Below are 25,407 nucleotides of genomic sequence, written 5' to 3'. Positions count from 1 at the left end.
CACGCCGATCCACACACACTCTCGTGTCTCTTAGTTTTGTCGATATGGGATGAAATGGCCTGCTCGCTTGGTCGACAGGAATAGAAGAACCTCCCGCGGGGGTCGGGCTGGGAACAGTTGGTTTTAGGATTTGAGGCTGGAAAAAAAGCTTGCCTTCCTCGTACCCTGCTCTATCTGTCCAAGGTTTGTTGCATGTTTCTGCCGCGCATAACTTGAATGTTATTGATCCCTCTGAGACACGTATGTTTCCTGAGCCGCCATCACCACGCCCAGCCAGCCTGTCCAACGTATGGGAACAAGTTACCAACTACGTGTCTGCTTTTCACCACCTCCCGTTCGAATTTTAGTCCCCTCTCAAGCTATAGCCCAGATCTATTAGCTCGCAAGGTCTCGGCATGACGCCAGTGGATGGCATGACACCTGTGGCGGGACAGGCAGCGCGGAAGGGGCAGCGAACAATAACAGGCTAAAACCCAGCGCATGTCTCCCACCCGCGTGTAAAATGCGTTCGTGGCCTCTTTTGCATGCTGTCTCCAAGTATTCTCCTTGGCTTCAATTATTTCTCTGCGGCTTTCTCTCATAACTGGATGCTGGCTGCGAACGGTCGCGAGAGCTGGCATAGACATGTAAACACGAGCATCTGTGCGAGAAAAGGGGTCACTAACAAATAATAAACTTCCAGGCTCATCAAATCATGTCTTTCTCTTTCTTCGCTTTTAATCTCAATACTCACTCTCCTCTCCAGAACTATTGCATCTCAAAATCCCAACGACACATATGCTAGCCAAACACCTTCGACATTACTCAGGGGAAACTATCCAATCACGCTTCTTTCTGACATTTGTCCCCTATCCGCCACCCTTATTCACGACGCATGGTTCCACACCCAAGCTACCCGATAGACAGATAGACATGTTCACGCCACAAGGCACTACACACTTACCACACAACACACTTACCACACAACACACTTACCACACACTCAAGAACACAATAAATTCGCAAGAAATAAATCATGATCATGCGCTACTACCCAACACGCTACGACAACAAAAACAGTGAATAGGTACACAACCTGGCACACACATCCATATCCACGTAGTGCTGCCTGTTCAATCATCTATTTCTCGTCGTTATCGGCAGAGAGAGAGACCAAGTAGAAAAAACAACCCTTCCCCCATTTATGAAAATCCTATCCCATTCCCATTCTATGTCCAATTTCCGTTGGTGTGTGTTTGTTTCCCATCCATCCATCCATCCATTTCAGGGGAAGGGAGGGGGGTCCCGTATGTGCTGCCTCCCCCCAACCACCTGATGATACCCGCGCGCGTGAATGCTGATCTATTATACAATCCAAAGAATATGTAGTGTTGTGTGGCCCGCTTCACTGCGAACCACACACAGCATGCCTCCAAGGCACCCAGGTCTAAAAGCTGAACCCAGTTCCGGCATGCATGCTATGTCCATTTCCTTTTCCCCATCGGCCTGCTGGCTACCGACACCGCCAACCCGTGTGTGTGTGTGTGTGTGTACCGCAAAACGTTGTAATGTTAATATGTACAGGATATCGCTAGGTAGTTGTCAGGGACCGCAGAGGCAACGCGTAAACAATTTTCGCAGAAACAATGCTCCGGTTCATTATCGTTATTCGTTTGTGACGAGGTGGGTATAAGCGCGCCTGCTTGCTCGTACCACAAAAAAGAAAGGCATCAGATAAATGCTCCACCATCTCGCCCCCCTCCTGGCGGCGATTTGTGGGGTGGAGGCGGCGGCGGTGTATCGCTGTCACGCCGTCTGCGCTGGCTGCTGGTGCGACTCCTCTCCTTAAACCGTCGATCCCGCTGTTCTTGGTATGTCTCGACCTCCTCTACCTCCGCTTCCTCGTCTGAAGCAGCGATCTTTTCGTTGCTTCCACGCCTCGGCGGAGTGTGGGTGATGCTTGGCCCGTACCGCGACTGCATCCGTTCCGTATACACTTTCACGGCACGCTTTTCGTCTAGCACCGGCTCCTCGTCTTCCTCCTCGTCCTCTTCCTCAAAGCGTTGGAGAACGGGCGCTGACTGCGAGTGGCGGGAGTCGCCTTTGACGAGCCCCAGCATTTCCTCTTCCGTCGCCCCTTTAACTCCCCCTTTCGCTGTAGGATGCGAATATCCCCTGGGGGTCAGGACTGGCCGGCCGGAGCCCGGCCGGCCAGCCTCTTGAGCTCCATCGCTGCCTTGGTCGTGGGATTGATGGCGCTTGAAAATGTTCTGGAACGAGAACTGCCGTTTGGCCGAGTGAGGCGGAGGAGTCGGGGGAGCATAGGAAGTACCGCCATGAACAGAGCCATTGTCATCGTGTCGACGTTCGCCGCCAAACTGGACCCGGCGCCCGGAGCTAGAGCCACTAGCTCCGCTCACGGTGCGATCGCGCCCCGGCGTGCCTTGCCTATAAGCCTGTCTGATGGAGTAGTATGTCGCGGGATTGTCGCCGGACCCTTGGGCTGAAACCGATATTTCGGTCAGTTGCACGGGGTGCATCGGGCTCTGCACTTTGGTTGCGTCCTGGCGGAAGTCGGGGTGGCCGGGCAGCAGAACACTGCGCGCTCGGTTGCGGATCGTACCCACAAAACTCGAGAAGCCTGGTGTTGATGCCCTATCAGCCTCGGCAAGCTCCTCTTCTGTGGGAATGTGCGACCAGCCCAGTGGTGGATGTTGCGGTATGGGCGAAAGAAACGGGCTTGGCGATGTCATAGATCTGGCCCTCAAGCTTCCCTGCATCGTCCTCCTCCGCCGAAGCCCATCCCACTCGAACTCGGGCGCAGCGCCGTTCTCCGAAACTGGTTCAAGGCTTTCCTTGACCTTCTCCTCGTGCAAGCGCTTTAGCTCGTCTATCTCCATTTTCTGCCTTGCAGAGGAGAGCCTCCTGACAATGGCGGCAGCTCCTCGGATGGCATCGGCCTTGGGTTCCGTCTCGGGCTGCTCTTGCTCCGCAATCGTCTGGATCTGGTCCAAGTCTCCGGCGAACAGGGCTGCGTCGGGGACGTCCTTGGCCGACTTGGAAAGCTGCAGCAAGACAACACCTGAACAAATAGTAAGAAATCCACCGACCACAGTGACGATGGATGTTGCGGTGCCCTTGAAACCCTGGAATAGAATCGCCGAAGTGATAATCGTAGTACTGGTAAAGTAAACATAATATGTGGGAGTGACCAAGGCCGCATTGAACAGGTTAAGCGCTTTCTGTATCTAGGTCAGCAAATGCCCAATGGCCACACAGCCACCACGACCTGACAGACTCGGACTTACGTTCAGGAAGACAATCTCCGTCAGGAGCGTACAGATAACGAATACCAGCAGGACGTAGAGAAACCACTGGTTGAACTGGGGGGTCCCCGAGGCCTGCGCAATGATGGCAGACCCCAGCCCCTGAGTGGCAACGACGCTCAGGCCGCCAACCCAGCTGCAGATGGAGATGTACACGAGCATGTTCTTCTTGCCGTATCTCGGGCCGACCCAGAAAGCAGTAAAGGCGGAGCCGAGGAGAACAACGCCGGTGTAGCTGAGGAAGCCGGGGGCGATGACGAAGTGCTGCATCTGCTGGATGTTTGCGACGGAGGACTCCTGGGGCGCATTCATGACGATGACAATGGAGCCGACGATACACAGGAAGCAGGCGACCTTGCCGACCATACTCAGCCGCTCCTTGAGGAATATCGCCGACAGGACGGCGGTGATGACGACGGACAGGGCCCCGAGAGGCGTGACCAAGATGGCGTCGGTGAAGGCGTACGCAACGAAATTGAGCCCCTCGCCCAAGATCATGAGGGACATGCCCATCCACCAGTAGAGGTTCTTCAGGTAGCCATATCCTTCTCCCGCAACCTCGTTGTACTTCTCGTTCGCCCTAATAAGGCCGACCTTCTTCAGCACGAACGACGTGCCGATGAAGAGGCCGGAGCCGATAGCGAGCGATATGCCAATGGCCTTGTAGACGGGCGGTCTCTCGGCCACTTCGGGAACGGCCGTCGCATTGGTGCGAGCGTAGATGTGGTGCGCAGTCTCGAGGATGTGCACGGCGTGGTCCATGGTTGCGCAATGCAGCGCGCGCGGCGACAAAGTCGCCGCCGCCGGAGATGTTGGACTGCCGTGGCAACCTAGGCGTGTGCGGCGAGCGGGACTACTGCCAAGGTAGCGTTTGTTGCGGCCGGAGCCTGGTTGTAGGACGTTGCAGAGTGCTTGTTGTTGCTAAGCGTGGTAGCATGAGAATTTGTGATGCGGCAGCCCAGGCTCAGGTCGGGGCTCGGAAGGGGCGGATGTATACGAATAGTGGGCTGGGCCGGTAGAGGAGGCAGAGGATGGCCGCCGAACGGTACCTGGGCTTATCTGACCGCTCCGTCCTATTCGAGTGGGCTGGCGATCAAGACGAGATGCTTAGCAAAGGGGAGGTCGGCTCTGGGGGTGGCCGCCTTTGGTTGACAAGCGGGAGGGTGTGGCACATAAGCGGTTTGAGTGTGACGGCCCACGGCCTGGTCGAGGTCGAGGTTGCGAATGCTAGAATTGTCTGGCGGCAATAACTAAAAGTCTTGTGGTTAGGCACGGCGGTGTGTAGCAATGTGTAGTCGAGGCAAAGCAAGCAGAGCGGAGTCCCAGACAGGCGGAACTCACCTGGTTGCAGCGATAACAGACGGGCTGTTTGGTACCTATGTTGTGACCCGAACAACAAAACAAACAATCCTGGGCAAAAAAAGTATGGAGGCGCAAATAGAGGGGCGCACGATACGAGACAAGACGGGCAAAGCAGAAGGCCGTGACAGCGCCAGCAACGCAAACCAAAAAGGAATTAGACGAATCGTATAGTCAATGCAGAGCAAGACGGGTCGAAGGGAGTGGATTGGTGTCTCAACTGCCAGCGACTTTAGGAGGGAAGCCCAGGAAAGCAGACGACTTGCATGTAGTGTAGGCCCCTAATGTGGCAGCTCGGTGGAGGCCAAAAGAGTGGGGGGTGTTCGTACTTGGCGTTCTGGCCCAGTAACGGCATGGCCAGTGCTCACCAAAACTGAACTCGGCTCCATTTAACCCCCTGTCAAGCCACTGCACACACGTGCGGGCTGAAATCCGTTCCATTGTCTGCCCGTTCCGTCAATTCTTGCCCACGTCGGCCGCACTTGCGTCATTTTTTCCCTCCTTGGATCCTAACATGCCCGTTTTGTGGTGTCCTGGTCTCTCCAGCAGCCTATTTTTCCATATTTCTTTGCAGATAAAACAACCTAGGAAGTTGTTGTGCAGTACACGACAGCTGTAGGTTACGGCGTGGAGACACCGAGTTATAGTGGAAGGCGCTGTGGAGTCCAGCGTCGACAGCGACTCCATCTTATCCACGCTCCCACGGTAAGGGGTTAGTGACTTATCGATCATCACCGGTTCAATGTTTCGAGGCGGGGTTTCTGGAACGGCGAGCTGTCGCAACTTGACGCTACGTACACTTCACTGGCGGCTGCGCCTCGAGACTTTGACTTGCCTATCCGATCTAATGGCGCAATGGCTCAAGAACAAGCTCGTCTTCTCTCTCTATCTCTCTCTCTTTTTTTTCACTCAGCTAGCTCCACCAATTCGTCAGTTGCATTAGTTTGTATTCAAGGTACACGTAGCTTCTCATCCATCGCTGCAGGTTGCCTCCCAGTCCTGTCCTATTGATCTGCCAAGCGTCCCACTCCTCTAGCCGGCCGCAGTCATTGTGGTGCACTTGCTCTGCGCCCGGTATTTCTCGCGTGTGTTTGTACAAGCGTCGAAATGGCCATTGGCGTCATTGGCGCACCCGAATCCAGCATGAACTACTGACCGCATGCCGCCCAGGGAACGTTGCGTTGGTGATGTCAACTGGCACGCACACTTCTGTTGAGTGCGTCGATCTCCAGCCACGATTGGCTAGCGGCTCTCCATACTGCGACACGATGTCGCAGGTGGGCCCCCCAGATGTCTGGCCAGACCTTTGGCCTTCAAAGGCTAGGAGACGGGGCAGGTGGGGATGCCGCTAAAAGGCTCCCTTCTCACGGAGGTGGACCCTGAAAAGTGGCCCCCACAGCGCCCCTTGAAATCTGATCGAAGCCCCAACGTCGGAACATCTTGCGACGCCCGTCGGACGTTGAATAGGGTCTTTCACCTCTGTTTGGCAAGACAACTCAGCAGATAAATACTGAGAAACATGTCGAAGCCGTACGATATTTCTTCGTCGTCGCTCCACACAATTAGCCCATCCAACCTTGGCAACACAACATCGTGAAAACCAAGTCGATTGTTCTTCTCGGACCCGGTTGGTGAAAGAGGGAGTGCGGCCGTGTCAACCAGGTTTTAGGACCTCGAATTAGGGCCGAACAGCCTACAACTGGCGACCCCTCAGGGTCAGATCGACGGTAACGGCTCGCGCACGGCTAATCTCAGCGCATGTCGCTTTGTTTCATTTGACGGCCACAGGTCTCGAGCCGGCAGCCCTTCAATCCCGTCACGGCGGCGGTTGCTACAACTGTCGCCTTCATTGAAAAGGCTGGAAGGGAGCGACATCGCCTGTGTCTCTCGCAGCTTGTGTGCTGTGCGGCGAAGCGCCAGCACCACGACTGTTTTAAGTCAACCGGCGAATGGGAGTCGAGGGGATTGTGTGGAAGGCATTGTGTTTCCTCGCCCACGCCTGCTCAAGTTTGGGACCGTACTCGAATCCTCCGGCAGCCAGGTAGTCGGCCAGGGGTTGTTATTCTGGAGAACCCGGCAGATCACGACTTGAATCTGGGAAGATCTGACGAGAGGAAGGCGATCCCCTCCCCCTCCCACACAAAAAGGAGCCTGGCTGGGAAACACCAAACGTCATTGCCCCACTTATCCAAATTCCGGGCCGCCAGGGCGAATACAGGACCGCTGGCCGCTGAGCCGTCAACCGCTTGAACCAGGCAATGGTGTGCGCATACAGAGTACACCTGCGAATCATCAAGAGGGTCTGCATTCTAGAAGACAGCTTATATTGAGCTGCCATCGCCACCCAATTTCACGGCTTACGCACCATTTTTCTGTAGATGTAAAGAAGCCAACATGATGATTTTTAGGTAAAATATGCACCGTTTCTCCATCATGAACATGGGTTACGTTGCTAAGGCAACACATTTAGATGCTCTTCAGAGCGCCAAGTTCCAACAAGCCACCTCCATAAAGGGGCCATATTTATGAGTCGACGGATACAAGTTTGAGTAAAGTATAGTTCGGTTTATCTCCTAGGAGCAATGGAATCCGAGAAAGAGAAAAAAAAATCTTTACAACTCGGCGAGACATACTTCTGCAAACTAGAGTCTCATCACACCAATGCACGTTGAAACAATTGAAGAAAAGGGGATATAAGGGATTCCGCGTCACCAAATGAGTCGATTTTCTGTGCATAGCTTCTCTTCTTCAACAGAATCTTCGAAATACTAAACTGGCCAAACCAATACAATATGGTCGATAAATCAGCTGCAAAATGGGAATGCAGACCTTTGACAACACCCCCCTGGAATCTCTACGAAGATAGAAACACCAGGAAGTTTAGAGATACCTTGCCGACGATACGCCCGTCTCGTCGCTCTCACCAAGGCATTTTCCCACCATCGAATCTCAAAAACTGGCCAGACTTCTCGGGTGTCAAAGTGTCAATCTGTTCTCAGGTGCCGAGGTAGGTAGGTAGACAATCCGTTAGCAATTTAGTAAACCAACAGCAATCAGTGTCTTGATTGGCGGGAAAGGGCCGCAAGCCCGCCCGCCATGTGGCGTTTCTTACCTGCTCAATGACACCCTTGGCGCTGTCCTCGACGCTCATGGGCGGCTCTTTCATGCCGATGGCATCAGCCACGGCCTGACCCATGGATGTCTTGACAAATCTAGGTAAATCGTGCTAGGTTAGTAGTACATGACTAGTAAGGAGAAATAAACCTGAACTTGAAGCAGAAGATCCTTGAAAATGACGAGGCCGTTGTCACCGAATGGACGCAGTGATCTTGACGGCAACTTGCAGTCACCACTTTGAGTGAGTGCATACGCTGCATCTGCACTGCGCTCACAAGAGCAGCCAGAGGATTGATCCCAACACGGAAAAGAGCAACAGAGCAAGACTACACCTGCCCCCGAAAAAGAAAAAAAGAAACAACGAACCACCTACCCAGGATGAATAATTCCCACCAGCAGCCCACGGTCACGGAACTCAACGCTTAGCTTCTTAGCGAACCAGTTCGCCGCGGCCTTGCTCATGCCGTAGGCCGTCGAGGGCATGCTCTCCTCATCAAGGCATCCGATGCTGCCGAGCGAGCTAGTAATCAGGACAAACTTTGTTCTTCTCTGCCCCCCCCCATCCTCCTCCTCATCATCATCATCCACACCCCCCCTAGCACCAGAGACCTCAGGATCTAGCAGCGGCCACACGGCGCGAAACAACTTCGCCGGACCAGCTGCATTAACGACAAAGTCGTGCAGCAGGTCAAAATCCGGGTCCGTGGCCAGGATATCGTGGAAGCCGGACGAGGAGCCGGCGTTGGCGACAACGACGTCGAGGCGCGCGATGTTGTGGGTGTCACGCAGGCGGCCGTGCAGCGTGGCGGAGCTGATGGTCGCGTCGCTGTCGTTGAGCAGGACCTGGACCAGCGTGCTCGTGGCGTGGGCGGGTAGTTCGTCGGGAATGCTAGTGGCAGAAGAAGCGCTGTGCTCCTGCGGCGGCGGCCGTCGCGAGGTGGCGATGACGGTCGTGTGCGGCCGCTGCAGCAGCATGGTGACCATGGCGAGGCCGATGCCTGGGTGGCGGCGACGTGGCCGTGGGGTTAGCAAGCGCTGATGGTGGGAAGGATGGGAATAGAGTCTGTTGTGGCAGGGCAGGTTCGGGATGTAAAAAAACAGAAGGAGAAGAAGAGGAAGACGGCAGGAGTTTGTGCCGACAATGTTAGGAGCAGCTAGATTGACTTAGAAGAGGATGGGTGAGAGGGGAGGGAAGAATTCGAGATTTTTTTTTTCTTTTACCCCTATTTGCGCCGGTGACGAGGTAAACAGTGTTTTCGTACATCATTAAGGGGCCGAAGAAAATGCAACGATATACAGTGAAGTAAAGCTATGTGATGGATGCAACAGAAGCTCGGTGTGTGTGGTCGACTGTGGGTAATTGCGAGATGTCTGAGTAGACACTTGGGAGTCCGAGAAGAAAGGGGGTAGGTGGTGACAACAGAAGGAAGAGGGTAAAGGACAAGGGAGGAGCGGGAATATGAAAGGCCGGCTCCTATGTACAGACTGAACGATGACAAATTTAGCGGCAGGCATCCATGGGCATGACTTCTAGGCCTGCAGGAGAACCAAGACGGTGTTGGAAGGTGGTTAGCCTCGACCCCTCCCGTCCTTCCCAGTCTCAACAAGGGGCAGAAGCAGCGCCCTACTGACTAGGTAATACATTGGATTCCTTTCGCTAGTCTTCGTGAGCAGAAGAGATAGAACAAAATGTATTTTGCAACGCTGTATAGAGCATGCGGAAGAAAAAATTGTTAGCTCAAGCAGCAGCTACTGCGCCGAGTCATCAGTGTGCCAGTTCCTTTCCGTGATGGTATCGCTTAATCCGAAAACGCCCAACAGCCCTAAAACAAAGAACAAAATGACGCCTTTCGAGCTCGCGCCCCATAGCGCACGTCCAAGTTCAAGGAGACATTACTACGCTTTGGTAACCCAACCGGCGTTTACCATAAAATCGAATATCCTCCCACCCTTCTGCGAGTCAAGGTGGCAAATCTCCCGGGCTTGCTTCTTCTTCAAGCTTCCATTTCCCTTGACAGCCTCCTTGAGAATCTGCTCCTTGATCATCAAGTATGGCCTCGGCTGGACGCGGAGGACCTCGCACAGCTTCGCCTCGTCTGGCGTGAGGAGGTGCAGATCTGGAGCGTTTTCCTGGCTTAACGGCATCGGTTGTATTCCCTGAAGCGGCGGCGGAGAGAACTTTCGTTTTGCAGGGGTCGCGCCATTCGCAACCACCACGCTCCCGCCATTGATATGGTTTCCGTTCACCAGAAACTCCGGCTTGCCACTATTTGACGATTCGCCGTTAGTACCGTTGGGGTTTGCAGCAGATCGGATTGGTAGCTCGGGGGCCACAAGTAGGGCAGCGCCACTCGGGGGGTCTGGGGCTGGCTGCTGCTTGTTGCGCTGTGTCGTGGCTAATCGCTCACGGTCCATAGAACCTAGTGGTATCGCCTTTTGTATGCGCAAGGCCTTCTCCTGTTCGTACTTCTCGCCGCTTCGTAGGTCGCCGATACCGTTGGTGCGCCATTCTTGGAGCTGCGAGATTGCTTGTCGCAAGTTGAGTTCGTCGATCAACCCTTGGCAGAACTGCTCAAAGTCGTCCCGGTTCATCATCCGCGCAAAAGGCTTCGCCTTGTTCAAAAGATCCCGTTCCTCCTTCGAGCGCTTCTTTTCACTTTTGCTATTCTCCCTATAGTCGAGCAAGTTGTGTTCGAAGACGACCTTCTTCCTCTCGGCGCGCTGCGTCAGCCTGCAGTTGTATATCTCCATCACCGTGAGCTTGAGCTCCATCTCGGGCTCCAGCTCGCCCGTGCGAGGATTGATCCCATCGCCGGGGTCAAACTGCATAAGCTGCACCGCTTCCTCGGCCTCGTTCGCGTATTCCGTCTCGAATTCTAACCGGCCGGGCATGTATCCCTGGATCTCGTGGCACGCCGGCACACTGGCTGTTGGCTTTGTTTTGGGCTGCAAGGCTGGCGCATTCTTTGCTGCCTCTCTGCGGTCCTCGATCCGTCGTTTTTTGCGAGACTGGAACTCCTCTCTTGAAATCTCGTTCGCCAGTTCCATATCGTGAGGGCTACATCTTTCCGGCAGCGGGAACTTTGGCGAGTCGACGAAGACTTTGAGGTAGTGGTCGCGGACTTCATCCTTGTGCCGGTAGCCTCCAATATGATCTGCGATGTCCGCCCACGAGCCCAGCCCGTAAATCTCGGCGCCCTCCAGGAGCAAAAGCTCTTCGTCGGCGCCCCATTCTCGGTCGAAGATTGGAAACGAGTTCTGCTCTATGACACGAAACCCGTGGGTGGCAGGGTCATGCGCACTGCTCGACGACCCCTCTGTAAAGCATTTCACGCAAAGATCGTACTCTTTACAGGCGCTGTGTGCGCACCTGATCCGGACCTATGTAAACGAAGCATTAGTATGTGCTTGCGACAAATTGCGGTTGACTGCTCCGCTCTATAGCCTCTCCTCTATAATGCGTCGCCAGGACTCCATGGAGGGGAAGGCTGCAGTGCGGGGCGGCGGGAACATTAAAAGGGCGACAAATAATACGGAAGAACTTACAGTTGAGGTAATATCGTTAGAGCATATATCACAAACGTATTTAACGCCGCCCTCACCACCTCTTGCGGCGGTTTTCTTGCGGATGACGCCCATGCTAGGTGTCGCGCGCGAGTGCGGAGACGAGTGTCCTGGCAGGGTTGAGGGGACCTCAGCGCGAGCCAAAATTTGGCGGGGAAAATATACTTGAATGGGATCGATTAGCTGCGCATGAGTGGGCAAAAACAATGCGACGCGTCGCTTGATGAAATTCAGCGATTCAAGCTGACGAATTTGATGGAATGCTGATGCTGGTGATGGCGTTGATGTCAATTGACCTGCGACAATCGCGACCCGCCGTGCAGTGTTCTGAGGCGAAAAGCGATGGGACACCTGAGGTGGTTCTTCCTCCGAAGTTGCACCGGGCGTTTCTGGAGCCGTCAGTGGCTGAAAGCAACAAAGCTGTCAGAAAGTGGCCCGTGCTCTTTTCGGGTCCGATTTCACCGATTTGGACCACTTCTACCTAGCATTATGACTTGTCAAAGCGTACAGAGAGAAGAATTATCAGTAGGGAACGGTTCGAGTACAGCTGTAAAGTTACCTAAAAATTACCTAGGTAGTAAGTCCTTCTATATATGTGTACCATTATGTCTCCATTTATCCAACTTTCGAAAGGGCTCTCCTCCGCAGGACTAACCCTAACCCTACATCTAGCTTTCATTTGCAAGTCGAATCCAACACACTTATCGTCGCGCCTGGTGAAAGTACGAAGTCTTCGACATATATCAGTTGCAGCAAAGAGAATATTGATGAGCCATCAATGTTGTTCCTATCAAAAATATAACTTGTAACTCCTACGCCACATCATAGCTCAATGGGTTTTGCTTAGTGGAAACGGCGGCAGGTACTATAATAGCGCCGAGGAGCGCCGATGCAGGTCTGCCGCTGCTCCATCTTTCTATTGCCCCGCTGCTGGTGACATGACATCGACTTGCAAGCGCGACCCGACTGCTTGGAGGGGCATCGTCGATACTCGGAGCTTGAAATTTCGCGTTCCCCCTTTAGTGTCCATAAGCCCCTCCTACAAAAACGCCGCTTCATTTTCTATCCCTTTTACTCCAGCTGCCGCAGACACTCTTCACTTGCTGTCTCACTCGTTGTCTCACGATGCCTGACGCCGTGCTCGACGACATTTCGCACCGCCGCTTCAACCCATTGACCGGGGCTTGGCTGCTGGTATCACCACACCGGACCAAGAGGCCATGGCAGTGAGTTCCAATCCAAGTGTCCTGGTTGGAAGAAAACTGAGCTGAAATGTCAACCAGGGGCCAGAAAGAGGCGCCGTCCAACAGCAAGCTGCCGGACTACGACCCGAAGGTGGGTGGGGACTGCAATGCCTGCATGAAACAAAATCGCGGGGCTCGCTCTCTCTAACTTGCATGCGCAGTGCTTTCTCTGTCCTGGGAACAAGAGAGCGCAAGGGGACTCGAACCCACAGTACAAGAACACATTTGCCTTTGTCAATGACTACAGCGCCGTCAAGGAGGAACAACAGGCATACGAGCCGGCGGCTGCTAATGAGGACGACGTTGCCTCGCTTCTGCTTCAGGCTCAGCCGGCTACAGGCCGGTGCTATGTGCTCACCTTCGCAGCAAACCATGCCACCACGCTCGCCGACATGACGACCGAGGAGATTGTCCCCGCCATCCAAGCGTGGACGCGCATCTACGCCAGTCATATGTCTACATACCATCCGCTCAAGGCGCAGGCTGCGCGCGCCCTGGAACAGATCCCCGTGAACCCCGATGCAGAGGTTGGGAAGCCGAAGCAACAGCTGCGCTATATGCAGATCTTCGAGAACAAGGGTGCGGCCATGGGCTGCTCCAACCCGCACCCTCACTGCCAAGTCTGGACGGTGAGCAACCTGCCCGAAGAGCCCGCCAAGGAGATAGACCAGATGAGCCAGTACCATAGGAGCCACGGCCGGCATCTTCTAGGAGACTACGCCAAACTTGAGATGGAGAAAGAGGAGCGCGTCGTGTGGCAAAACGAGAGCTTTTTGATTGTCTGCCCCTGGTGGGCTTTCTGGCCCTTCGAGGTTCTTGTTATTGCGAAGCGACATGTGCGCGCCCTCGTCGATCTGACCGACGACGAGACCGTCAGGTTTGCAGAAGCTATCCAGGAGATCACGAGACGATATGACAACCTATTCGAGACAAGCTTCCCTTATAGTGAGTGGCATTTATCGACAGACGGGGTGTGATATGTTGCGACTGACGATCGATGATCCACAGGCTCTGGGATTCACCAAGCACCGCTGGACTGCGCCGAAGAGGAGGCTGAGACAAGCTGGTTCCATATGCACTTCTACCCCCCGCTTCTCCGGTCTGCCACTGTTCGGAAATTCCAAGTCGGGTATGAGCTGCTGGCCGAATCCCAGCGCGACATCACTCCCGAGCAGGCAGCCGCAAAGCTCAGGGCTTGCGGCGGAGAGTTATACCGCAAGTCGCTGCAATGATTTAGGCCGAGTCTTCGTATGTGTGTTTAGATTCCTGCAAGAAGAATAACTATATTAGGCAGTCCATGGACCGTTTTGTATCTTGCACACACAATTCCCTTCGTCCTAGTCCATCTTAGGCCATCCCCGTTCCTGTGAAGCCCGCCAACTACTGGACATAGTGGCTGTACTGCAGAGTCATCCAGAGTCCTCCCAGATAGGCAGCCGCAAAGGGGAAGCCTTGGGGACCCGTAAACTTCATGGTCTTGAAAATCAACAGCTCGCTCGTGAAAGACAGCGCCGCAACACCGTGGGTCAGGAGAGCGAGCTGGTACAGGGATGCGTTTTCGGGGCTGAAGCTGGCGTAGACACGGATGACACCAGCCAGGAAGGTGTAGTTGCCAAAGACGCGGGCGGTGAGCGGCGTCACCTGGTCTTTTGCCTTCTCGGCGTCCTTGCCCGTGGCTGAGGCGGGCTTCAGCACGTTGACGCTGTCCTCGGGGTTGAAGCGCTCAGTTTTCGGGGCCAGCGCGTGGTTCGGCACAAAGCGCCCATTGTAGATGCGCCGCGTGTAGTGCAATGTCGCCAGATTCTGCAACGAGTTTCCCATGGCCACGATGCCAATCTACACAGGGAGCGGGGCATATGTTAAAAAAACACAGCATTTTCACGCGATTTGACCTCGCTATATTGCAGCAATGATGAAGTGGAAGAGAAGCACATACGAAAAACAGGTAGTACGGGAGGTACCCCTTCTCAGCCGACGGTAGGAATTCCTTGAGTTGATCCATGGCTGGCTTGGGTATTGTCTCTTGCAAAAAGTCTGTTTCAACGCGTGGAAGATATTCCGAGGAGACTGGATTGGCGATTCGCTATACAGGCCACAGTGATTCGGAGCAAGTTGTCTTGCGAGAGGAGTGCGCGCGGTGGGCAGCTTCCCAACAAGTCCAACAGCTGGGAATTCCTCGCGCGACATCCATCTTTTTGGCGGTCAAGTCAAATCGCCAGGCTATCCCATGTCAATCCCGACCCTTAACAGATTATTACCTGCCGCTAATGCACACAGAGTTAGCGCTTGGCATTGCTGTACGTGTACGAGGTACCTATTGAGGTGCCAATAATCGTCCAATAGTACCTTGGCAAGCGGATGGCAAGGAACTCCGTTCGGGGTTTCTAGACCACTGAAGGCCAGCAGAAGGCATTAGCTGATCGCCCCGTTTTAATCAGAACCCGCATGCGTTCCAGCACTATGGTAAATTTGTCGGCAAGCTGCCGAGGCTAGCACTCGGGAATCTTTGCGCCCGGCCTGAAACTGTGACAGAGGCTCGCAAAAGAGCTCGGAGTTGGGGAGTAACAAGTGCTCCGGATGCACTGGATCATCAATTTTCGTAGCGCTGACCTTGGCAGATCGCGAACCAACTCTGTGAAGAAAGAAGCTGATGCTCGACATCTTATTGGCCAATGTTTAAATGTTGGGGACATTTTGGCGACTTGGCCAATAAGGTGGGGGCAGTCTCATTTTTGATGGGTTGCAGAAAACCCGCCAAGCACCTCCGAGGTACGGGTAGAAATCTAAGCTCACTCCCAAGTGCATTCCCAACTTCTTTTCACAACAAGAACACTACACCCGCCAGCCGAGAACTGACCCGACAACCATGGACAAAATTGCCCAATTCTGGGCCTTGGTCCCTCAGACCGTCCAGTATGCGCTCGCTGGCATTGGTCTTCTGTACATCAGCTCTGGAGCCACCAGCTTCCTCCAGCTTCTGCTAAACGCTTTTGTCTTGAGCGGCACAAACGTAAGCTCAGCCCCGCTCCGCACCCTATGCGGTCTCTACTCAGGGGCAAACGGCTGACAGATCCCGCGGGTCAGCTCCGGAAATATGGCAAGAAGGGCACCTGGGCCATCGTGACCGGCGCGTCCGACGGGCTGGGCAAGGAGTTCGCGACACAGCTGGCAGCGAAGGGGTTCAACTTGGTTCTGGTGTCGCGCACCCAGTCTAAGCTCGACACGCTGGCCAAGGAGCTGGAGCAAAAGTATGCAGACCTGCAGACAAAGACACTGGCTATGGACTACGCCAAGGACAACAATGCCGACTACGAGCGGCTCGCGAAGCTCATCGCAGGGCTGGACGTCGGCATCCTCATCAACAACGTCGGTCAGTCGCACAGCATCCCCGTGCCGTTCCTGCAGACGGCCGGCGACGAGCTCCAGAACATCATCACCATCAACTGCCTCGGAACTCTCAAGACGACAAAGGTTGTGGCACCCATCCTCGCTCAGAGGAAGAACGGCCTAATCCTGACCATGGGCTCGTTTGCCGGTGTCATGCCCACCCCGTACCTTGCTACCTACAGCGGCAGCAAAGCGTTCCTCCAGCACTGGAGCGCGTCGCTGGCCGAGGAGCTGAAGCCGGCCGGCGTCGATGTCCAGTTCGTCATCAGCTATCTTGTCGCAACCGCCATGAGTAAGGTTCGGCGCACCAGCGCCCTCATCCCCAGCCCCAAGCAGTTTGTTCGCTCGGCGTTGGGAAAGATTGGTCTCGACGGCGCCGAGGGTTTCCCGAACACGTACACGCCCTGGTGGAGCCATGCCGTGTTCAAGTGGGTGGTTGAGAGCACTGTCGGCGCGACCAGCGGCCTCACCATTTGGTACAACCTGAAGATGCATGCCGACATCCGCCAGCGTGCGCTGAAAAAGGCCGCAAGAGAGGCGAAGAAGGCGTAAGCGGTCTTGCGACTCAGCTCAAATGCTCGGCGTCTCTTAATCTAAACCCCCCACCCTTGGTATGGCATCCTTGATCCGCTTTCGGGTTCCCGAAGAGTGTCGGCAAGCTAAAGCGGTGAAGCAAGGCCTTTGCCGCGAGGTTGTCCGCAAGGTTTGCACGGTGTCTACAGAATAGACACGTAGGTGCCTAGGTAGTTTTAAGTATATGGCGAATAGCAAATCTCATTTTTTTGTATCTAACAAGTACTGTACCAAATTGAAGAGAATATTGCAACTTGCATGCTGCCTGCGACGTTGCATGCAATGTCTTCCCCGAATTGAATGACCACAATAGTGATGAAAGGAAGGCGGTGGGCAGAATTTGGTCCAGTCCAGTTTAGCGCTGATGTACAGTGCCTGCCCGGGAAGCGCGTTCGCGTTCTGGCATGTGGGCCGTTCTGCCAGCCAATGAACGGACAGATGCCTGCGCTCCAAAAATTGTTTACGGCCAGCCTCTTTCCCTGCAGCTGTTTCGCAGCCTCAGACCGCACTCAGCAGCTGTGCCACCAAACAGATTCCAGCGTTGGCTTCCCGCCGTGCTTTTTGAGACCTTCTTTTCTTCTCTCACTTAATGGTATTGTTTTGGCGCTAGGATACGACCTGCGAGCCTCTGCTCTAGAAACGACTGGCGGGGAGGAGCCTGCGGTTGGCGAGCGAGCCATCGAACGATCGAGCGGGCAAGAGGAGAGCTTCATCCGGCCTCCACGCCAGCTCACCTCAGCGGCAAGCACAACTGTCGACGCCGCCAGGATGAATCCCGCCACCCCAATGCGCCAGGTCCCTGGCGCATACTTCAACACCCCCGCGCCCGGAGGCAATACTGGCGCTCGCCATCGAGTGAACTTCAACGACCAAGCGGGCTTCGGCGCACTGCCCGTCAAGGCGAGCCTCAGTGGACCTCTCGACGCCATGGCCCAAGGCCCTCTAGCTACTGATCCTACCCAAGGCGGGCCGCTGCCGACGCCATCTCAGGTCCGCGACGAGGTACCTCCGATCACAAAAGCTGCGCAGTCAATCAACCAGACTTTGCAGCTTGAGGAGAGCTTTCCCGATCTTGATTCCTATTGCAGACGTGTGTTCACCCTGCTCCGTGATCCTGCCGATCCACGAAGACGAAGTGACGCTAACATCACATGTCACTTGCAGTTGGCGCATCATCCGACTATGATATGCAGTATGCCGACTCAGCTTGGGCGCCATTTCAGAGGGTTCAGATGTATCAGATCCCCGACGAAATATTCACGCGGCTCGAGAAGGGCGAGGTCCACACGCGCCTGGGACTGTTCGCGGAGATTGGCTACGCATGGGCCGCCATCGACAGCTCCCTTTTCCTCTGGGACTATTCACACCCCAATCCAGAGCTCATTGGCTTCGAGGATGCTGTGCACACTATCACGGCCGTTGCCATTGTTCCCCCAAAGGCCGGAGTGTTTGTCAAGACCATTACACATATCCTTGTCGTTGCCACGACTTCCGAGATCATCCTCCTCGGTCTCTCGGCGACGCCTACCCCATCTGGCTCGAGGGCTGTCACGCTGTACCAGACAAAAATGGCTGTTCACCGCGGCGGGAGCGATGTCGGTGTCATCGTAGGCACAGCCTCGGGTCGCATCTTCTTCGGTGGGGACACCGATACCGATATATACGAGCTCTTCTACCAGCAGGAGGAACGGTGGTTTTCGAGCAGATGTGGAAAGGTTAATCACACGCACCCCGGATGGTCCTCGGTCGTCCCTAATCTACCAGGCCCCTTCGGCCAACGGGCACACGAGCATCTTACCAGCCTCGTCGTTGACGACACCCGGAACCTTCTCTACTCGCTATCCAACAAGTCCACAATTCGGACATACCATATGGAGTCGCCCGAAAAGCTGTTCAAGGTCATCGAAAAGGACAAGAACAGCTGTCTTCGCGACATCACCCACATGATGAACAAATCTCCTTTGCTGAACGATCGCATTGATATCGTTGCACTAAGCCCGATTGCCGCCACAGAGGCTTCCAAGCTGCATCTCATGGCCCTCACAAACTCGGGTTGCCGCTTGTTTCTTAGCGCTACCAGCCCTTCGTCGTACATGATGGGCGCTACAACAAATCTTGCACCACAGAGCATGCAAGTTCAGTTTGTCAAGTTTCCACCCAAGGAGCAGCAACCGAACCAGCCTAGGGGGCCGGCCGGCCAGCCTGCCGAATTGGATGTCAGCTCGCGACATCTTGAACTCAGCACTTTCGGCCTTCGATTTGCCCCGGGTTATTTCTTTGATAGCGTCCGGAAAGTCGCGAGTGGGGATATACTCTTCGTGTCGACTCCAGACACTGGCAGGATCAAGGCCACTGCGCCCGCATCTGCGTTGAGTTACTTCGAGCAAGGAAACTGGATTGAGCTACCGAAAAACAGCAAGACACTGGACATTGGCATGGTAACGAAGCCATTTGGCGCCGCCAAACAGCCACTTGGCTTTGGCAATGAGCTTGCTGTTCAGTTCGATCAGGTCCCCGGCGAATTTGCCGTACTCACTAACACTGGAGTGCAAATCATTCGCCGGAGAAGGCTGGTCGACATTTTTGCTACTGCCATTCGGGGCGCTGCAGGAGACGAGGGTCTAGAGAAGGAGATGCGAAAATTTATCAGCCAATACGGCCGGGTCGAAACCATAGCCGCGGCCTTGGCAGTCGCATGTGGTCAGGGGAGCGATCTTCGAACCGGTACCAGCAAGGTGTTGGACCAGGCAACCGAGGATCGTGCGCGGTCTGCCTTTGTCGACTTTGGTGGCCAGCCAAGACTTGCAGAAACTGACGGAAATACCATCACGGCCGACTCTGTTCGGCTCTCGTCTCGGCATGACGCGCTGGCTCTGTACCTGACACGGCTTATCCGGATGCTATGGAAGTCCAAGGTCGTTGAGGCCAAGATTGACAAGGACAAGGGGGCTCTGACCGTCACTTCAAACATCCCAAGCACAAAGCTTGTGACAGTTCAGGAAAACGTGGAGCGGCTGCGCAAGTTCCTCGAGACGAATAAGGGCATAATACAAGGCCTCGCTGGTCCCACGGAGCGTATCGCCAGTAGGCAGGACGAGATTGCACTCCAGAAGGAGCACCAGGCCCTCCATAGTTTGCGGAAGCTGATGGAGAGCGTTTCGGAGGGTATTTCGTTCGTTTTGATGCTTTTTGACGAGCGAGTCACCGATATTTACACCCGCCTAGACGACACGACTCAAAGACAACTTCAAGATTTGACCTTCGAGAGCCTCTTCTCCCAGGGTCCTGGGAAGGAGCTGGCAAAAGTCCTAGTCAAGGCCATCGTTAACCGCAATATTGCTAGCGGCGCAAATGTTGAGACAGTGGCAGACGCGCTGCGAAGAAGATGCGGCAGTTTCTGCTCTCCTGATGATGTCGTCGTCTTCAAGGCCCAGGAACAACTGCAGCGGGCTAGTGAGCAGGTACATAATCCCAACGCTCTTCGGACACTGTTGGCTGAGAGTCTACGGCTGTTCGAGAAGGTTGCCGGCAGCCTCACGTCGGCAAACCTGCGACTCGCCGTGGAGCAGTACATCGAGTTGAAGTACTACGCTGGTGCAATCACGTTGTGCTTGGCCGTGGCAAGGGAGAAGGACCGCGGCAATACGGCCCTTTCCTGGGTAAACGACAGCAAGCCGGCAAACGATTCGCGGAAGAAGGCATTTGATCAGCGCAAGATTTGTTACGCTCTTATCCACGAGACGCTAGACCGCCTCGAGGCTGTTTCTGCGGTCGAACCCGAATTAGTAGACGGCAAGCTCACCCTGACGGCCACGAAACGGATAGAGGCATATGCCGTTGTCAACAACTCTACTGACGAAGTCTTCCACTTTGACCTCTATGACTGGTACATTGGAAAAGAATGGACTGATCGGATTTTGTCAATTGACTCGCCGCACGTCATCACTTACTTGAAGCGCCTCGCAGAGACCGACGCCAAACACGCTGATCTTCTCTGCCGATTTTACACCCACCGGAGTCGCTTCTTTGAGGCCGCCAAGGTCCAGGCGGATCTCGCAAAGTCCGAACTTCCCATTGGCATCAAGGATCGTATCACGCTTCTCAGCCGAGCCAAAGGCAACGCCAGTGTTAACACCGTTGGCATCAGCCGCCAGGACCAACAGTTCCTCAACCACGAGGTCACGGAGCTTCTCGAGATTGCGCATATTCAGGACGACTTACTTGAGCGGTTGAAAGCAGACCCCCGCATGCACGCGGAGAAGATATACGAGATCGAGCAAGCCCTGGACGGACCAATCCAGGGTCTAAGCACTGTAAGTTTTGGTACATTTGGCTTGACTGTTCTTTTTGTTAACCATGCTGCCAGCTTTATAACGAGTACGCTGATCAAGCAGGCTACTTTGACCTGTGTCTCCTCATCTATCACGCGGCGGACTACCAGAATCCCCGGTCCATCATCGACACGTGGAGTAGCCTCATAAGCGAGACTCATCATGACATTGAGCAACGCGAGCAGGAGTGGCAGGCTGTTCGTTCAGGTGCTGTTAGACCTGGCATCGACGCACCCCCCGTCAGCCAACCACCGAAGCCTTACGAGGTTGTTATATCACACATTCGGGACATTGCCCACCGCACATCGCTCGACAGCCTCATCTTTCCAGCTGACGTGCTGCTTCCCCTAGTTTGCACATACGCCATCGAGAATGGCCAAGATGCCTCGGTTGGTGCCGAACCGTGCTGGCCTGTTCTTATCTTCTTGCAGTTGGGGGTACCCCACCCCTTGATCCTGCGTGTGCTGGAGAGCATTTTCGACGGCCAAGAGGCTCCGTTCACAGGAAAGCGGCGGAAAATCGTCGTTCAGTGGATCAACGCGGCTGTCGATTCGTGGGTGCGCGAGGTCGAGCGCCGTGGCACCGCAGGTAGGGGCGGCGACAGTACCATTGGCGGCTGGGTCGGCGATCTGCTGACACGCATGGATGAGTTCTTGGCTCAACTCTCGGCGGGCGCAAGAGCTCCCGCCGACGCTTCAGATTTGATTGATGCTCAACGAGTGACCAGGGCACTGAAGGCCTCGGTGGACAACATCATTGGCGCCGAGCGACAGGGGAGCTTGCTCTACCGGTAATCGCTTTTGAGAGTTTTTTTTGTCTCTTTTGGCAGGGGCGGATAGGTGGATGGACAGCCACTAACAGTTGGGTATTACATTCGCCTTGGGAAGGATTATACGATGGAGAGGGCAGCAAGATTCGGGAGGATTGCGCGTGTTGGGAAGTCGTGGTCTCTTCCTTTCTCGAGAGATAACGTGTACATATTTATTTTTATGGCCCCGCTGCCGGGCGCGTGTCAGATCTAAATCAGGATTGTTGTTAAAAAGCATAAAACTACTAGGTACCTGTACCGGCATATCTACCGTTTCTTGTGGTGATTCTTAGTGCTGGTGTGGTGTTGGCGTGGTTTGGTGTTGGCGTGGTTTGTTGGTGCTGGCGTGGTTTGTTGGTGTTGGCGTGGTTTGTTGATGTTAGCGTGGTTTGTTGATGTTGTTTGGGGGTCTTTCTTTTTTTTCCTTATTTTCTTGTCTCTATTTCACTTCTTCTCATTTGTTTTTGCTTTTATAGCCCCTGTTATTAGGGCGAGTACCCGGCACGTATCAGAATTGTTAACGGTATAGACTTAAGTACTAGTGATTGATATACCTAACTACTCTTTCTAGTAGCAGTTGCTTATTGCTATTGCTGTTGCCTATCTCAGTGGTGTTATTCTTGGGTCTTTCTATTCCTTATCTCCTTATCTTTTTTTTACTTTTTACTTTTTATTATTTTCCGCGTCTCCCTCTAACGATAATTACAGCTATTTGTATATACCTTGTTAATATATTTGGATCTTTTCCTCTTTTCCTTAATCTCCCGTCCTTATTTTATTTCTTCCTGTTTAATTTTATCCTTGAAACACCTCTACGGCGCGTATTAAACATAAATAATCATTAACGATGTTATTCAACTCCGTATTGCTACATTCTTAATATGCCTACCCACTCCTTCTGCTAATAATTGCTACTGTTACTTCTATTGCTGCTGCGTGTTTTGTTTATATTATTAGTGATTCCTTCTATTCCTTTCTCCTTGGCTCTTTATCTCCGTTGCCTTGCTTTGCCATTTGTTCCTCTTTCATTTCTCCACTTTTCCCTACTCTCAACTTTTTTCTCCGAGTAAAAAGACATGATCTAGAATTTTCTTGTTACGTTGGTCGAGGGGTATTTCCGTGAAGACTTTAATATCTACTAACCTAGTCTCACTTAGATGCTATGCCTCAAACGAAAACCCCTATTTTCCCGTCCTAGCATGATATACCTGCAAGGCCACTCCTATACACAGTCCAACTAATGTCCAAAACATCGGCTTTGCTCCTTCTCGTCGTCCCCACAATAATCGCCCAGAATATCCCGAAGGCCAGAGCGCCGAGGGTACACCAGACGGTGCGGAGCATTATTGGCGAATGAGGAATTACAATTGTCATTAAAGACATAGTCCCCAGCCAGGTTACAAGCCACCACGCATTGGAGGCAACAAATTCCCCGAATCGGTGCCCAATTTCGTGGTTATGCTTTTGGAGGGGATGTTGGAGCGAAACAGACCCGTCTCGGAGGCGATTGCAAATTTCGGTTTTCAGCTGTTCATCCGTAAGTTTTTCGGGGTCGATGTTCTCGGAGTCTAGTTCCAGTTTCATTGTACTGGCAAGCTCGATCAACGCTTTCCAACCTCGTGGCACCTTGGCCTCCCCGGGAAGCGGGAGGTCCCGCTGGGCTTTGACCCACAGGATGAATATCCCAACGGACCATACTAGGAGGAGGCAGTATTGGTGAAGCGTTGAATGAAGAAAACCCCCATACGTATCGTTGGATAGGAATTGTCCTTGTCGTCTGAAAGACCATCGCACGGATCCGAAATAGGCTGGCAAGAGCCAGTGGCGCTGATGTATTCCAGCGAATAGGTCTGGCCGTGCCGGTCGCTGAAGTGTCTGTTGTGAGGGTCCTGGGATGGACTTCGAGGATCTCAGAGTTGACGCGAGAACGGATCTATCCAATTTTCGTCGTATACGAGTGGGATATAAAAAGCTGAGATGTTAAGGACTGGGGGTTTAAGAGTCTGATTCAGCTATAATGAATTGGAATGGTTGACGCCATAAAACCCATAGGTAGCGGTATCTGATGATCGACATTTAGAACTCCCGTGAGCCGGACTATGCAAGGGCTTCGAAAGCATGTCGCAAACTGGCTTTTCAACTTACAAGCTGATAGATTGCCTTTGAAAAAACAAGTGGCTTCGAGGCTTTTTGGAAAATAGCTACTAGAGCACTCATCGTCCTAGTTAGAGCCGTCCATCATTAGAGTTGCGGGATAGCCTATAGATTTGTGAGTCATGACGTGGGTGTTCAGCATCACAAAGTCACAGATGGCTTACCTTTACGTCTAAAATAAGTAACCATATAGTTATCTAACAGCCCAATCCTGGAGCCATCGTATATGATGAACTGTATTTCACTGAAGTCCGAGAATGGAATCAACGACGAGTCAACTCCCGTGACAAAGGATTGGTTAGCTGTGGTGTAGCCGGTCATAGCGCCAACTAGAGTTGGAAACGACAAGAGATATGCTATTTCCAACAAGATGAAAGCCATTGCCGGCTTCGACTTCAAAACACGACGTCTCCAAAAGTCGCGCATAAGTCGGAGACAAGAGGCCACAGAAGGCTCTTGACATAGATATATAATCCAATAAGTCGAATATGTGGTCGGAGACGCTGCCATGGAAGTCGTGACGTAGTCGGCAAATACCTTCCACGAAAAATAGGCCATGATCGCTTGCCCAAGTCGCCCAACCGCCTTGTTGGTGGAAAAGGAGTTAGCAGGCCCTGTAAAAACATGATAATCTGCCTTGGCAAAACTCGCAATATCCCAAACGATGTCGACCACCTTTGCTTGCGCAAACGTAAGGGACCCAAACCCAATAGTGACCTGGAAAACCTGATCCGCGGACCACCATTTATACGTGTCCATAAAGGGGCTCAATGAACCGTCGGGTTGACATGGCGCGGTTGACAGACCAAGCAGGAGCAGGTCATTCTGGGGGGTCGAGAACACTAACGTCCCAAACAGGAAGCCGACCCAGACCAGGAAGAACACCCAGCCAGCCCGGTGCCACTTGGTCACCTTCAAGTCTTGCCATGCTTCTCTGCTGCCTTCTCTCAACACCCCCCAAATCTTAGACGTAGAGCACTTGAACCGCTTCCGTGAAGAAACGGGCTGAGCATGTCCCGGAGGCTGAAGGATGGGCTGCCTCGGAAAGTCAGCTCGGATGGGGTCTTGAGCTAAAGTATCGCGCTCTAAAAAATAGAGTTGGTACGTCTGGGGAGGGCGGAGCATGTCGTCTTTGTGGTTATAATCAGAGATATGATATTCTTTTGACGACGAGTCGAGTTTTGAGGTGCTTAATATGGCTGCTGTTGTCGTCCGGATACTGAAGATCAGCGGACCAGCAGGTAGGCACGTAGGTATATTGACAGCAGGTCGCCAGATTTGTGAAGACTTGAGTCCATGGTGCTATTCCCGACCATCAAATGGTGTATACACCATATATGAGTGTACGTTATCGGCGCTACCACCGTTGGGGGCGATGAACGATTAATTATCCGGTGGAAGGGCCTGATACCAGCCGACCCGCGATCCGTTGCAGGGCAATCTCTCGTAGACACTACCTTAAACATCTTGCTCTCAGTCCTCGCCGGCGGGGCTATTAATGAGATAAATTGCGCAGACTGTAAGGCAGACTTTTTCTGTCGCTTCAGGGACTGGGATTCGGTCAT

The 25,407-nt window shown here is 53.5% G+C and overlaps 8 protein-coding genes across 8 annotated transcripts; 3 read left to right on the top strand and 5 right to left on the bottom strand.

The window, feature by feature from the left end:
* Nucleotides 1-1,709: 1,709 nt before the first annotated feature.
* B0T26DRAFT_643206 (magnesium transporter NIPA-domain-containing protein) lies at nt 1,710-4,067 on the bottom strand (the record flags this gene model as incomplete). The annotated part of the gene is made up of 2 exons (XM_060437514.1): nt 1,710-3,221; nt 3,288-4,067. The coding sequence occupies 2 exons, from the start codon at nt 4,065-4,067 to the stop codon at nt 1,710-1,712; spliced, it is 2,292 nt and encodes a 763-aa protein (XP_060297510.1).
* Nucleotides 4,068-7,584: 3,517 nt separating this feature from the next.
* Nucleotides 7,585-9,045, bottom strand: B0T26DRAFT_641377 (uncharacterized protein; the record flags this gene model as incomplete). The annotated part of the gene is made up of 5 exons (XM_060437332.1): nt 7,585-7,653; nt 7,777-7,876; nt 8,155-8,318; nt 8,391-8,779; nt 9,003-9,045. 5 exons carry the CDS (start codon nt 9,043-9,045, stop codon nt 7,585-7,587), a joined length of 765 nt encoding a protein of 254 aa, XP_060297509.1.
* Nucleotides 9,046-9,677: 632 nt separating this feature from the next.
* B0T26DRAFT_640827 (uncharacterized protein) lies at nt 9,678-11,420 on the bottom strand (the record flags this gene model as incomplete). The annotated part of the gene is made up of 2 exons (XM_060437270.1): nt 9,678-11,162; nt 11,328-11,420. 2 exons carry the CDS (start codon nt 11,418-11,420, stop codon nt 9,678-9,680), a joined length of 1,578 nt encoding a protein of 525 aa, XP_060297508.1.
* Nucleotides 11,421-12,017: 597 nt separating this feature from the next.
* On the top strand, nt 12,018-13,897 carry B0T26DRAFT_699750 (putative galactose-1-phosphate uridylyltransferase). Its single transcript, XM_060441489.1, has 4 exons — nt 12,018-12,571; nt 12,629-12,680; nt 12,751-13,534; nt 13,598-13,897. Exons 1-4 carry the CDS (start codon nt 12,471-12,473, stop codon nt 13,819-13,821), a joined length of 1,161 nt encoding a protein of 386 aa, XP_060297507.1. The 5' UTR covers nt 12,018-12,470; the 3' UTR covers nt 13,822-13,897.
* A 72-nt stretch (nt 13,898-13,969) lies between these two features.
* Nucleotides 13,970-14,591, bottom strand: B0T26DRAFT_749087 (uncharacterized protein; the record flags this gene model as incomplete). The annotated part of the gene is made up of 2 exons (XM_060445050.1): nt 13,970-14,425; nt 14,526-14,591. 2 exons carry the CDS (start codon nt 14,589-14,591, stop codon nt 13,970-13,972), a joined length of 522 nt encoding a protein of 173 aa, XP_060297506.1.
* Nucleotides 14,592-15,345: 754 nt separating this feature from the next.
* B0T26DRAFT_699744 (uncharacterized protein) lies at nt 15,346-16,843 on the top strand. Its single transcript, XM_060441488.1, has 2 exons — nt 15,346-15,599; nt 15,674-16,843. Exons 1-2 carry the CDS (start codon nt 15,456-15,458, stop codon nt 16,526-16,528), a joined length of 999 nt encoding a protein of 332 aa, XP_060297505.1. The 5' UTR covers nt 15,346-15,455; the 3' UTR covers nt 16,529-16,843.
* A 187-nt stretch (nt 16,844-17,030) lies between these two features.
* Nucleotides 17,031-22,096, top strand: B0T26DRAFT_699742 (Non-repetitive/WGA-negative nucleoporin C-terminal-domain-containing protein). Its single transcript, XM_060441487.1, has 3 exons — nt 17,031-17,639; nt 17,714-20,862; nt 20,916-22,096. The coding sequence occupies exons 1-3, from the start codon at nt 17,318-17,320 to the stop codon at nt 21,672-21,674; spliced, it is 4,230 nt and encodes a 1,409-aa protein (XP_060297504.1). The 5' UTR covers nt 17,031-17,317; the 3' UTR covers nt 21,675-22,096.
* Nucleotides 22,097-23,983: 1,887 nt separating this feature from the next.
* B0T26DRAFT_644373 (uncharacterized protein) lies at nt 23,984-24,967 on the bottom strand (the record flags this gene model as incomplete). Its single annotated transcript, XM_060437628.1, has 2 exons — nt 23,984-24,456; nt 24,490-24,967. 2 exons carry the CDS (start codon nt 24,965-24,967, stop codon nt 23,984-23,986), a joined length of 951 nt encoding a protein of 316 aa, XP_060297503.1.
* Between the last annotated feature and the right edge of the window lie 440 nt (nt 24,968-25,407).

Source organism: Lasiosphaeria miniovina (genome assembly GCF_030549165.1).
Source record: "Lasiosphaeria miniovina strain SMH2392-1A chromosome Unknown B0T26scaffold_3, whole genome shotgun sequence".
In the NCBI taxonomy this organism is placed as follows: Eukaryota; Fungi; Ascomycota; class Sordariomycetes; order Sordariales; family Lasiosphaeriaceae; genus Lasiosphaeria; species Lasiosphaeria miniovina.
The sequence above is the reverse complement of the archived record's forward strand: the minus strand, read 5'-3'. Positions and strand labels throughout refer to the sequence as shown.